At 51.5% G+C, this 12,680-nt stretch overlaps 2 protein-coding genes across 2 annotated transcripts; one reads left to right on the top strand and one right to left on the bottom strand.

Moving 5' to 3' along the window:
- Positions 1-8,344: 8,344 nt before the first annotated feature.
- SAPIO_CDS5131 (uncharacterized protein) lies at positions 8,345-9,593 on the top strand (the record flags this gene model as incomplete). Its single annotated transcript, XM_016787521.1, has 7 exons — positions 8,345-8,385; positions 8,487-8,518; positions 8,762-8,841; positions 8,919-8,941; positions 9,028-9,056; positions 9,111-9,368; positions 9,421-9,593. The coding sequence occupies 7 exons, from the start codon at positions 8,345-8,347 to the stop codon at positions 9,591-9,593; spliced, it is 636 nt and encodes a 211-aa protein (XP_016642852.1).
- Positions 9,594-10,534: 941 nt separating this feature from the next.
- SAPIO_CDS5130 (uncharacterized protein) lies at positions 10,535-12,312 on the bottom strand (the record flags this gene model as incomplete). Its single annotated transcript, XM_016787520.1, has 2 exons — positions 10,535-11,874; positions 11,958-12,312. The coding sequence occupies 2 exons, from the start codon at positions 12,310-12,312 to the stop codon at positions 10,535-10,537; spliced, it is 1,695 nt and encodes a 564-aa protein (XP_016642851.1).
- Between the last annotated feature and the right edge of the window lie 368 nt (positions 12,313-12,680).

Here is a 12,680-nt window from a genome sequence, read left to right as displayed (position 1 = left end):
AGCAAGAGGATTGCCAACTTCGTCCCTCCACCCCAACAATCCGGGGGCGAAGCCCGTTGCAGCAACCTAGGCCGGATTCGGCGTGTTTGCTTGTCAAGCAGCATCGTACTCGGCGCTTTTATACTCAGTACACCCAAAGAAAATCTCGTTCAAATCCCTTGCTTCAGCCAAGATCCTGTGCGACCACCGTCAATCGCCATGTCGACGGAACCGATGAGCTCGAGATCTTGACAATGGTCCTGATCTCTCCGTCTACCAATGTGTTATATCGCGTATTTTTCACTCCTCCCGAGATCTGCCAAGAGCCGCATCTCGTGTCTGTCGATCTTCTCATTCTTTCAGACATGGAGAAGCGTTCCCCAGGCTTGGAAACTACAAGCACACCTATCTCCTCTCCTATCTCAAGTGATGTTTGCTTCCGTATGCTGTGCTATCCGAGCGCTGGATGTCTGGTGTCTCCTCAAGAAACCAAGTTGAGCGTGACCAATAGTGTAATCCAATCAAGACAGCCCATCGGCTTGGTCGCAAGGGAAAAGGTACGCAAGGATCATCACTTCCATCTTGCCCCAGCTCAGCCCTAACGTTCTAGTCTTGCGGGTCCAGACGTGAAGAAAATGACCATCATAATACTGAGACCCACGACCAATTGAGAGAATATCACATTTGCAGCGGCTACGGATCCAACCCTGATAGTGTATCGCCCTCTTCCCTAGCATCCAGCAAGCTTCCCCAGATTGGGTTACTCCCAATGCTCCCCGCAAAATCCGCTGTCATTCGGTGTCGCCCCGTAACCCCATATCCCAGTACCCCACAATCTTTTTATCCCAAAGCAAATTATGTAAATGAAACAACCAGGGGCGCCTTCATTCTGGTCACTACATCAAAGTACGAAAAATTATAAGAGAGAGGAGAGAGGGACAGCGGCGATGAGGTTGATCAGCCACGATTGAGGGCGAGGTTACCAACATCTGCGCGACGTCGACAATATTCCTCAGAATACCTAGGCATTATACTGTTGCTTCTTGAGAGGGCAATGGGGTTGGGATCAGCCCAAATCTTACCGCGGCGTGCCTCCACGTGTGCCTGTCCGGTGGAAGGAGAGGACAAGGGTTGTAAGAAAGTGAAGAAGGAAAAAACGGAAACAAAAGAGGAGAAGAGCAGCATCCTCTCTGAAAGCCAAGCAAATCCATGGTTGAGGTCTAGATTGGCTCTTGCAGCAAAGGCCATCCATGCGGGTCTCCACCAAGGCGCTTCTCTAGACGGGGCCCTGCCACGTCACGGGCCGGTTTCTACGCTGAGATGGGCTTGACTAAGAGATTGAAGAGAAGGTGAGGTGATCCAGGCCGACTCGGTGTGTCTGGGGAGGAGATCCTACTTCGAGTCATGGACCACGGCTGCAGTGCTCCGTCGAGGACATTTTCTAAGACAGATGGGCTGGACTCTGAGAATCTTATCCCGAGAAAGAAGTGGAAACCCCTCCCATGCGGGAGAGGGGCTGTCCTTTTCCGTTCCCCCGTCGGGAACTCGGCGTCCAGAGACGAAAAGTACGGAAGAGATCGGCTCGTAGATTGATCCGAGCCTCCTCTTCCAATATCTTGCGATTCTTCGATCGGAAGCCGTTCCGCCTTTTGGGTTCATTGTCTTGCTCAATGCTGTCAATGGCTTGGAGCTCAAAGCCCTCGTACTATCTATATCCGGGCTAGTTTTAAAGCTGGCCACTACGGCTTAGTGCCGGGTGGGCCCGCCCTTTGCGTCAACGTCTTCACTCAACAAACCTATATTGCTCTGGTTATCACGGCCCCGTGTGCTGGCTGTTTGTTCTCCGTTCACTGTCCTCTGAGAGCCCTGATTTGAGCCGACGGTTCTCGCGCCCCCTGCTAGGAGGATGGTCAACTTGCGAAGAGGTGGTTATTACGTATACCCCATGGCGAACCTGTATAGTGAGGACGCGGATGCAATTCTTGTAGATGGCAGGTCCATTGCTTTGATATCGAGATGAGAGGACCATGAGGCCGGTTCGTGACGCGCCGTGGATCGGATGGGGTCCAGCCTTCACCTCTTGTTTCGCCGGAGTAGGCTGAAGGGCAAAAGATGATCATACGAGACGACATCGGCGCGGCGCTTCTTGGCTTGCTTTTTTTTCCCAGAGTCGTTGCGGCTCCGCAGTTCTTTCGCCTCTCCATTGTACGAGACTTTATCGAGTCATCGCTCTCGGAAGATCCTCTCATGAAAGTTGTCAGATGCCGGCTAGGTTCACCCACTGCCCTTGGCAAAGCCTGCTACGACTCCCAGGACACACCCGCTACTTTATCTTAACCACGCGCCAAGCCTCAACAGTCCACAGCAGTCTTCCTCTCCCTTCCCTCTTCGTATGGGGGCAATTCCCGTACTGGGAGCATGCGAGTTCACGGAGCACGTATGAAGCCCCCACGGTATTCCATCAAGCCCGTTCGGTTTCTCAGGCCCACTCCTCATCAGACGGATAGTGTTTGGGTAAATTGGGAGCCGCGACTCAGAGCAAGTGAGAGACCGGAGAATCGCTAGGGCGTTTCTAGGCGAAACGAAGCCTCTGCCGTCTACTGGCAGGTAGGTCGGACAGCTTCGAATGGAAAATTCTAGCTCAATCGACTGGGTATCATCTGGGCTAGATAACCGGCTGTCAGCCGTTTCGCCAGATATTAGGGTTAGGGTTCTATGTAGCCCTTCCACAACGATAGTGGCACTTGCGGGAAGCCGAACTCGCGTTTTCCGAGCAGAGACCGTCAAGGACAAGCCTCCTGTGATGGACGGGTCTGTATTACAAGGACGACCCAAGGACCCGACGGGCTTTACGGATCTGCTGCCTCTTTTTTTCAGCGTCACATATGTACATACAGCTCTTAAACGACCAAAAGTGACCTTATATCATGGGATCCACCCGATCTTGCCACCATCGAAGGCTGATAGTGCTTTAGATCAGCTCGATCGTCACAATAAGAAAACAGCTTCCGTATTTCCCCTGAACGCGGGCCTCGGGGGTATGAGACCAGGAGGCGTTTTGCTAGGCGTGGGGTCATAACTTTGCACATACACGCGCCGGTAAGTTGTCTCTGGCGGCAAGACGACGCCAGGGCAGGTAGGTCTTACGTTACAAGTCCGCTTCAGTGGCTATGGCCTTAAGTCGCCTCCTGGGGTGATGTTTGTTCACGGGTAAGTGATGCTCTCTGCTGGGGGAGGGAATGTAGGATGAACCACGGTCCAAACGAAGTCGCAGGCTGTTGAGTGAAACAAGCGGATGCGAATTACTCTTCCACCCTTGCAAGTAAGACGGGGGGCTGCATTGAGGTTGAGAGATGCAATATTATATGGCGGTCAGACGGATAACGGGATGTCTACGAGCAAAAATAGTTCGAATATCGAGCGAGGGAGGGATGGTTTGACCGAGACCGAGATCCGAGAGAGTCATGCAACGCTCACAGGCTTCCAACTAATAGCGGTGCATGATATTCTTCAAGCCCTTGGGAAAATCCCTCCTCACCTTGCAATGTCGTTGGTAATTCGAGGATAGCGGTTCACATGCCTGGTCCTTCAAGCGGGTAACCGGGGCCCTTGATGCAGATTCATGGATACGGTTGATGCAACGAACGAAAGAGTCCGTTGTAGGATGAGATTTATACCCTAAGTGGGCAGCATGCCATTGAGTGCATACTACTGAGTTTCTCTTTTCGTTCAAGTGCAGGAAGCCCTAACTTTTTGAATCTTACTTTGGTTTATTCATTTTATTCATTTGCTTTATTTATTTTCTCTCTTTTCGAGGATAGGAACACTTTACACGACGACCGGAGAGACGGTATGATAAAAACGAGAGAAAAGGGACGAAGCAGTACCTGTGTTCCCGTGTTTCCTGCTTCCAGAAAAATTTTTTTTTCTTCTCCTTCTTTCGGATTTCACCGATAAGATCGGGGTCTCAGAAGAGGGCGGGCTTGTTCCAAACCCTTGCCAGGGATGCGAGAGATTTTAAGTGCATCCGAAGTACGAAATATGTGAGGACTCGGGAAAATGACGATATCCGAGCTATTTTGCCTCGACTTCTGTGGGGGAGGGGGAAGGGCTCGGTAAGAGGTTCTTGCTTCCTACGGGCGCGGCTGTGCCAACGCAGGAACGAAGGGATCTTTTCTGTTGCATGAGTCCGTCCTTGACTGTGAGGTAATAGCCCCCTTTGTCTTTTCACTATGAAGCAGACGTTCGAAAAAAGATAATGTAGTATTACTGATGCTCCCGCTCCTTGCTCAGTGTCAGAAACATCAAAAAGGGGAGGAAGTGGATCAATATTTCGAAATATTGAAGAAAACGGGCCTTTGATGCTTGAGGAACTGCAGAAACGAAACATCGAAGGCGCTAGGATTAATAGCACACTGCCCGGCAGGTGGTGGGCACACGAACTACATATCAATTGGTTGGTTGGTCTGGGCATGGCCAGGCCAGGCCGACCTGGGCCCTCCAGAGCAATTCTTGTAAAACCCCCTCCCTCCACACTTGAACGTTTTCTGCGGCTAGAGTGGGTATGTGAGCCCGAGAAATGGGAATTCCCCGCTCTTGGCTTAAAAAATAGGTTGATGTTTGTCCTCTTTGTGGACTCGGTTTCCGTCGCTCAGATGAGCTTGCCCGGAAGGAAGGGGCTGTTGTGCCGAAGGACTCGGTTTAGTGTAGTCGAGAAAAGAGAGATCAATGATGACAGTCTAGGCGCGCACGAATTTAAAAAATGGAAAAAAAAAGACATCAGCAAATTGATGATGGAGGGGCAGAGATCCGCTCCATTGGTGTGGTTGGGTTCACCGGTTTATCAACTCGTCCATTATCGGTTGCCGGGAACTTCCCCCGTTGATTATCTGCATCTCATCCCCATCCCGCATGGACGCAAGTTGGCTGTTGGTGATGAGTTGGGGTGATGAAAAACGAGTGGTTTGAACTGCTTTTGCTCACGTCGATTGGTGTAGATGATCGGGGGCTCGATGCGATGCAACGCTTAGGTGAGCGTGCTAAGATTGACCCACATCCTTCCGAGTCCCTTGAAATCGACTTCGTATTGTGTGCATCGCTGGATTCGCCAATGGTAAATGTACGAAGTACTTGGAGTCTTTCTTCGTGCGATGTGCTTCTGAGGGAAAATGGAACATTCAATGTTGGGTTCTGCCTTCCTTTCTGGCCAGAGGGAAGGTGGAGGTCGTCGGTGACAGATCAATTACTTCCTGAATTTTCGCGTTGTCAGCTCCGCGTCGCTCAGGATCCTCTGGACACTAAGGATGGAATGAAGTGGTTGGCTTGGAAGAATCCACTAACACGATGGTGAGACCGGACAGGACCACCTGCAAGTAACGTGTTCTCATAGAGGCTAGACTAGGGGTTCCTGCAATCCCCGTCAGCCCATGTTGTCTTCGACTCCTCTGAGATGGGTAAGTGCTAGCGACCACGATACACAGATGAAATTCACAGCCGTGGAAGTTGCAGTGGTGCCGAGGTAGCTGATACGTAGCTGCTGCGAGGCGACACCACGGTAGTGAGGTTACCAGTACAAGTACCAAGAGCTCTCAAGTTGAGAGCACATGTCAAGCTCTCATTGATCAATTTCATGTCTTGTACTCCGTAATCTTACTTTCGTTCGCTGCAGTGGTCCCGCTCCGCGCTTGCCCCTTCAGACCAAAACTACCGTGTCGCTGTCGCGCTTGTGATTGAAGGAAGTCCAGGAAGGAGTTGTTGCCTGTACCTGAGCCTGTACCTGAGCCTGTGCCTGTGCCTGTGCCTGTGAGGCTGTGTCTGTGCCTGAGCCTGAATAAGCAATTGATCTCCATCATGACTCCAGTTTCCAGCTTGCTGCTCTTTGACCTCGCCAGATGTTCGCCACTGAGCTCGACCTAATGCGCTGGCCGATGAAACATTTCCAGGCGGTGGTCCCTGAGCCGAGGGAGAGAAATTCCTCTCTTTTGAGAGAGGCTGCTAGCTTCTTTGTGGCTGCTGTATAATATATCACATATCACATTGATGAACCGTCTAAACTATTATCCTCGCGCTTGAGAGGTTCGGGCTTGCCTTTCCCCCTCATTTCTTTTCCTCATTTTGTCTCTCCTTCTTTTCTTTTCTACCAATTCTTATTTTTAGACCCGCCCCTCGGTCTTGACCAACTCAGAGCTGCGTGCTGCTGGGGATGAGTTTTGACAACTGCTGTACGACCTCCAAGTGGTTCCGGAAACTCTGTGGATCTCCACCTTCCACTCACCTTCGAGCTGCTGCGGTGGGCATCGTTGATCCCGCCCTTTGATAGGTCCGCTGTCTGCCGAACGGGGCTCCGGAGAGGTCTGATTTCGGAGCACAGAGCTGTGCTCGGGCATTCTGCACTCGAGGTTGGCCACCTTGAGGTATCCACAAAGTGAGAGGACTGAGGACCTGCTTGCTGCATCGGAAACTCGCCAGCCAGACAGACATCTTGGCTGGAAGCGCTAGGCGCTATCCGCCATGGAGCTAGGACAGGTCACCCATTCACATTCACGAGCTTGATGCCTGCACTGCAAGGTTGCAAGGTTCAATGTGCACTTTGTCCAATTGATCAATTGATGCTTGGTTCCCACATTCGAGTTGATCCTCTTTCGCCCCAACTTCCCGAAATCCCTTCGAACGTTCCATCGATGGAACAAGGCCTCCACATACGCACATCTCAACCCCTTTCGGCCTTGCCTTTGTCTCGCACATAATATTCACGCGCTGCTCCAATAGCTTCCTCCCTTTGCAGGGAGCGCATACGCGTCCTCCGACTCGTGAGAAGACATTTTCATGTTCCGTGTACTCGTTCTTCTGCCATTGGCTTGAGCCTGCGCTCCGCCTCTTTTCTTGCTTTTACTCTAAATTTTTTCCAATCTTTTTTTTCTTGCCCTTCCCAGTTGATGTCTTTCCGAAATACCAGATTGGAGGTCCATCCAACCTCTTTCGCCATCGTGGTTCTTTTGGTTTCCGTTGACCCTGACTCTGAACCCCGCTTCGCTGATTCTAGCCATCGGTCTGGGATTAAACATTATCCTATCTCGCCCAGTTGACACTTCTTGCCCGCCCGTCTGGTTCTCCCATATCTGGCGCTAAATCCCGTTCGATTAACACTAACCAGTAACCTGGTACGAAGTCAAAGGGGTTCCAGCCTACGAGAAGGGAGTCCCAGATCTGTCTCCCTTCAGGGGCATCATCCAGAATCCAGAATCCAGACTCCACCCGCAGGACCTGACCGACGGGAAACATCCCCGCCAGAGATCCGGCCCAACCTACCCTGAGAATTCCAGGATTGCAGGAGAATCCTACCCAACCACGTCTTGCCAATCCTTGTTGGTTTTTTTTCTCTTCTTCTTACCGGAGTTATTCGCATTTTTTTTGCCCTTTCTTTTTGGATGCCTTCGGAACCCCTGTCTGCTTCCCTTGTTGGAACCAGCTTCCTATAAAGTTACAGCGTCAATTTTTTTCCCTCTTACTTCTCCCTTCGGTCTCTGGCTTTGGCTATCAGGTACACCCAAGAAGTGGAATAGCTTGACGCCCTGGCTCTTCCCTTCTTTTCTCTCCTTAGATTCTTTTCCTTCTAGCGTGGCAACTCAGTCGACCCCTGGTTAATCAGTCCTTCCTTTAAAGGGAACGGTGTGCACTTTCTGTGAGAAGAGGGGCGAGCCTTTTATTTATTTTTTTTTCTGTCTCTTTTCCTGCTTCCTAAACAGGGAAGATTGTCTATATTCTGAGAAGCCAGTCCCTCCATTTAAGCAACATCGTTTAGTGGCTTCGTTTACGCTACTCAATTAGCTTCTTCTGCACATACCCCCGACATAATACACCTTAGCCTGACGAAAGAGGGGGCCAACCTGCAGAATCTCGCCGTTTTCTTTCAGTAGCAATATTCCGCTACCCGATGCCGCCGCCCCCAACAAGCCTCCTATTCATTGCTACTTGAAAGTCGAGCCCTACTCTACCCAGCTCTGCCGGTATCTGTTGTGGATGAGGAATTTTCATTAAAGGCCTCGCCGCGCTCTCTTCGCTCATCTGTTCATTTTCTATCGAGACCTTGTTTGCTACTGGTACGACACAAAAAGTCGGAGGCGCTACGTTTAATACTGCCAACCTCGACCCCCGAAGCTTTGTTCAAGCCGGAGGGCTGTTTGCTTGACTCTTGAAGAGCCGAAGAAGAAAAAGTGCGAGAGTGGAAGAAGAACGGACCATTGGCTCTTTTTTCTTTTAAATTTTTTTTCTCTCCCCCCTCTTTTCAGGAGACTGAAATTTCAACAAGTCGACGTGAGATCCGGGCCTAGTTTGGGCTCGGCTCTCCGCAACTACTGACGGCGCAATGAGTCGGTCACAGCTCCGCGCTGGTCGGTTTCAACCCTGGTAAGTCATATCCATCCAAGTTCTGATGCGGCATCGCAACCACAAGTTGGCAAATCTCTCTCGAAATTGAGTCTTTGAACTGACTGAAACCGCGCTTGAAGCCGTGAGTTGCATATCGTCGTCCTCGGCGCTGGTAAGCATTCCCGCTTTGCACCTCTGGGTTTCTTAGCCCATAAGTGAGATCACGTGGGCAAGTCACTGATTTCGCCTCTCTCTCTTGTGCGAATAGGGGGTGTTGGCAAGTCATGTCTCACAGGTATGGCCTTATTTTGGCTTCCCCCCCACGTCTCTCGCCTCCGATCAGGGGCGTCGCGGCCTCTAGCTTTGATTAGAGAACGATTGTTGGCCTTAGATTCTGACAAGTTGCTTGAAATAGCCCAGTTCGTCCACAATGAGTGGATTGAGAGTTATGACCCGACCATCGAGGACACGTATAGGACACATATCAATGTCGATGTAAGTCGTTTGTTCCTCAATTAGACACAACCTCTGGCGGAGTATGTTAGATGGGATGAAGCTAATCTGCCGTGTAGAATCGACAAGTGGTCTTGGAAATGTGAGCTCGACTTCCCCCTACGGAGCCAGGCCACTCCCGTCGTATTGCCTTCTTCTTTTCAAAGTTCTCTAGCTAACTAGGCGTAGTCTCGATACGGCGGGAACGGAGCAGTTCGGTAGGATTTAATTCTCTCCCTCCTTATAAAGCCACAAACTGACTTTGTCCACAGTGGCCATGAGGGACCTGTACATGAAGACAGGGCAGGGATTCCTACTTGTGTTTAGCATTACCTCGAACTCATCTTTGGGCGAGTTGGCCCAGCTCCGAGAGGAGATTATCCGAATAAAGGACGATGAAAATGTTCCTATCGTCATTGTCGGAAACAAGGCTGATCTGGAAGATCAGCGGGCTGTCCCTAGAGCTAGGGCATTTAGCATTTCGCAGCAGTGGGGTGCGCCGTACTATGAAGCTAGTGCTCGAACGAGACGTATGTTAAACACACTTTTAAATCACTTACCTTTGCTGACTTTGAGCCCCAGGAAACGTAAACGAAGTTTTCATCGACCTCTGCCGTCAGATGCTACGGAAAGATGATCTATCCGACGACATGCTTGACGACCGTGACGACAAGTTCGACGCCGTCCACAGAATCAGCAGGCGCCGGAAGAAGAGGAAGAAGAAGGACGGCGCACCTCGTTGCATCATTCTTTGAGGTTATCGAGCAACCCCCTGGCTGGACTCACGACTCATCCGCTTACGGGGACACTCACCACCTGAATTACGAGCAAAAGAAAATCCGCATGAATGAGCTATGCCGTATCGACATGACGTTTCCGTTGGACCTTTTTCCTCTTTCCTTTTCTTTTTTTCTTCGATTTGCATCTTCCACTCATGGGAATGACACGACATGAGTCTCGAAGAGTTTGGGTTTACATTATGTTACACGAAAAGACAACACATAGCACCACTGCATACTTTCTCATCTCCATGCGCAACGTCCAAGGCAGCACTATCGATGGCTTTTTTTTTTCTGTTTCTTGTTCCTCTTATATTTGTTTTTCACCGCTGTTCTTGGACCACTACGGGAAGAATTGAGGACTTCTTCCTGCAGCTATCTCGCGCCTTCTCAGTTTCATGTTCTTCTTGTCATGGCCCGGACCCCTTGGTGTCGGTTGTATCGAGCTCCGTCTGGATTTCACCTGTGGGGTTTTGGAATTTTGATCACATGGATGGATGTAGATGGCAAAGCAGGCGTTGCGTATTTCTATTCTATTTTTAGGTTGATTCCTGTATCTTTCTTCTCCCCTTCTTTTCAGCGTTTTATGTACAATGCCACGGTTTCGAACACGAGGCTTTGATTGATAAAATCTGGGATGGACTCGCGATGTCTATGCCGTTCTGTCAAGAGCCCCTGCCGTGGGCGTAGGGAGTGATCCATGGGGCATACTTCTAGAGGTGACATTTGCTAGTGAGAGAATCTCGCCCGAAACGTTTGTAGGAATCTCGAAGCCTCGTGTTGTTTGCTCACCATCCGTCCATCTCACGACCTTATATCACTGCAGGGTCCGAACCGACCAACCTCAAAAATCAAAAAGCAACATCAATCTATTAAGCGAAACGAAAAAAAAAAACCGTAAGAAGGAAAGAAAGTACTCAGTAATACCTCCTGCTAATAATAACCGGCCTCGCCGCATCCCAAGGCCCATTAATCTCATTCTTATACTTCTGTAACCCAATCAACCACCAACTACACCCGCCCATGGCCAAAGCAGCAACAACAGCGCCCATTAACATGCCCAAAAGACAATTCCTCGCGGTCCTCGAGGCCGCGGCGTTGACGTCGCCGAGCACGAGGCCGACGCCCGCGCCGGAGAGGAGGACGAGTATCGTCGTCAGGAGAACGTGATACCGCCAGGGTCTATGGCGCGCATATCTCCGAAAAACGGGAAACAGCCCAAAAACCTCGATAGAGAGCACCGTGAGCGAAAAGACCTGCCCCGTGGAGGGGAGGCGGGAAGCAAGCATAGTGGAAGCCATGAGGGCCGCGTTGGTGGATAAGGAAGCGGGGAAGTTGGCGCCGGAGACGTCGCCGGAGTAGTCGAAGAAGAGGATGTTGATGGTGAGGAGGAAGAAGCACATGGCCCAGATGGAGTCGGAGGAGGTGGAGCGGGTGAGGGATTTGAGGATCGGGGAGAGGCCGAGGAGGATGGAGGAGATGAGGAGGGCGGATTTTATGGTTGCGAGGCGTTCGTGGGTGCGGTTGGGTTGCGGGATTGGGGGGAGGGTTTCGGGGATTGTGGTGGTTGCGGTGCCTCTGCTGGTGGTGTTACTGGTGTTGTTCCGCGGGGTTGGGATAGAGCTGGGGCGGGTGGTGGTGGTTGACGAATCGGCGAGGTGAGAGGTCGAGGAGGAAGAGGTGACTGTGGAAGAAGATGCGCCGTTGCCGTTTGCGGATATCCTAGGGGGATGGTGGTTATGGTGGCGGTGCGCGGATGTAGAAGACTCTTGAAGACGGTTTGATACGGCATTGAGATTCTCCTTTGTCGTCGTCGTCGTCGTTGTAGTCGTCGTCGACGAAGTAGTCGTGATGCCCAGACCCGTGGGAAGAATCGCCCTCGCCTCCTGAAGAAGTGTCGCCCTGCGGCGAATGCTGCCCGTCCGCCGACGACTCCCCCCGCGCGTCAACGTCGTCGTAGGAGGCGGGTTCCCCGCCGTGATCTGCTCCTCCTCTCGATCCTCCGCGTCGGCGACCCAGCGCTCCCAGAGGAGCCAGCCGAGAAAGGTAAGGCCGGAGCTGTAGGTCACGATGGAGATGTGCGTGACGCGCTCTTGGAAAATGGCGACGAAGGCGACGACGAAGATTATGACGGAGCAGACGTGCTGCACTATGATAGTCGTGTCGGCTACGAGGGGCCAAAAGTCGTAGGGTTGGAGGCGGGGGTTTCGTTGGAGTTGTTCGAGGAATGTCGCTTGGTCTGTATAGTTGTCGGGATCTGAAGAAGAAAAGTCAGCCATGACCCTCGTTGGGAAAAAAAAACAATACCAAAAACAGTGAAGGGCATGAGGGTTCGCCTACAAACTCTGTCCACCCACAGAAGCTTCTTCCAGCTCCGCCTCCTCTTTCGCGACCTATGCCCTGTCCCCGTTCCCGTTCCAGTTCCCGTCCCCGACCCATTCACGCCTCCATTCCTCTTCCTCTGCCTCAGCAAGGAAGGGCCATCACCAGCGGCGGAAGCTACCGCCGGCGGTATCCGCCGCGGGGGCGAGTGTGCGTAGAAAGCATCTTCGGGCGCGAGATGCGATCGGTCGGTCCTCTGACCGCCGAGATTCGTCGGTACCGTGCTCGAGCGAGTTAGGGCCGGCGAGGAGATCGAGTTAGGAAACTGCCTATCGAAGTCGATCTGCGTGCGCGTCGGCAGAGAGATGGCCATCGGGCCATGGGAGGATTTTTCTTTTTTCTTCCCTTGCGCTTCGGCCTAAGGGGTGGTTCGTTCGTTCGGTTTTTATAGGGGGTTAGATCTCGATTGTTTGAGGCGGGTGTTATAAGGACATTAGGATTATGGAAGCGTCTAATTTCGCAGGCGCAGGCGCAAGAAAGGGTCGCGTGATGTTGAGAAAAGCAAGAGGTTTGGTCTTGACGATACGTGTTGCGTTGAAGATTCGTTGGGGAAATGAATAAAGTTGGTAGGTGAGGTGGTTCCTGCAGCCATCAAGATGTGGCGTACAAGCTATAATTAGGGGGGAGAGTGGCTGTGGAGTATGGGCGATTGGGCGAAGAAATGGATGAGAATTAGACGTA

This window comes from Scedosporium apiospermum (genome assembly GCF_000732125.1).
Source record: "Scedosporium apiospermum strain IHEM 14462 chromosome Unknown SEQ_SAPIO_0097, whole genome shotgun sequence".
NCBI lineage: Eukaryota > Fungi > Ascomycota > Sordariomycetes > Microascales > Microascaceae > Scedosporium > Scedosporium apiospermum.
The sequence above is the reverse complement of the archived record's forward strand: the minus strand, read 5'-3'. Positions and strand labels throughout refer to the sequence as shown.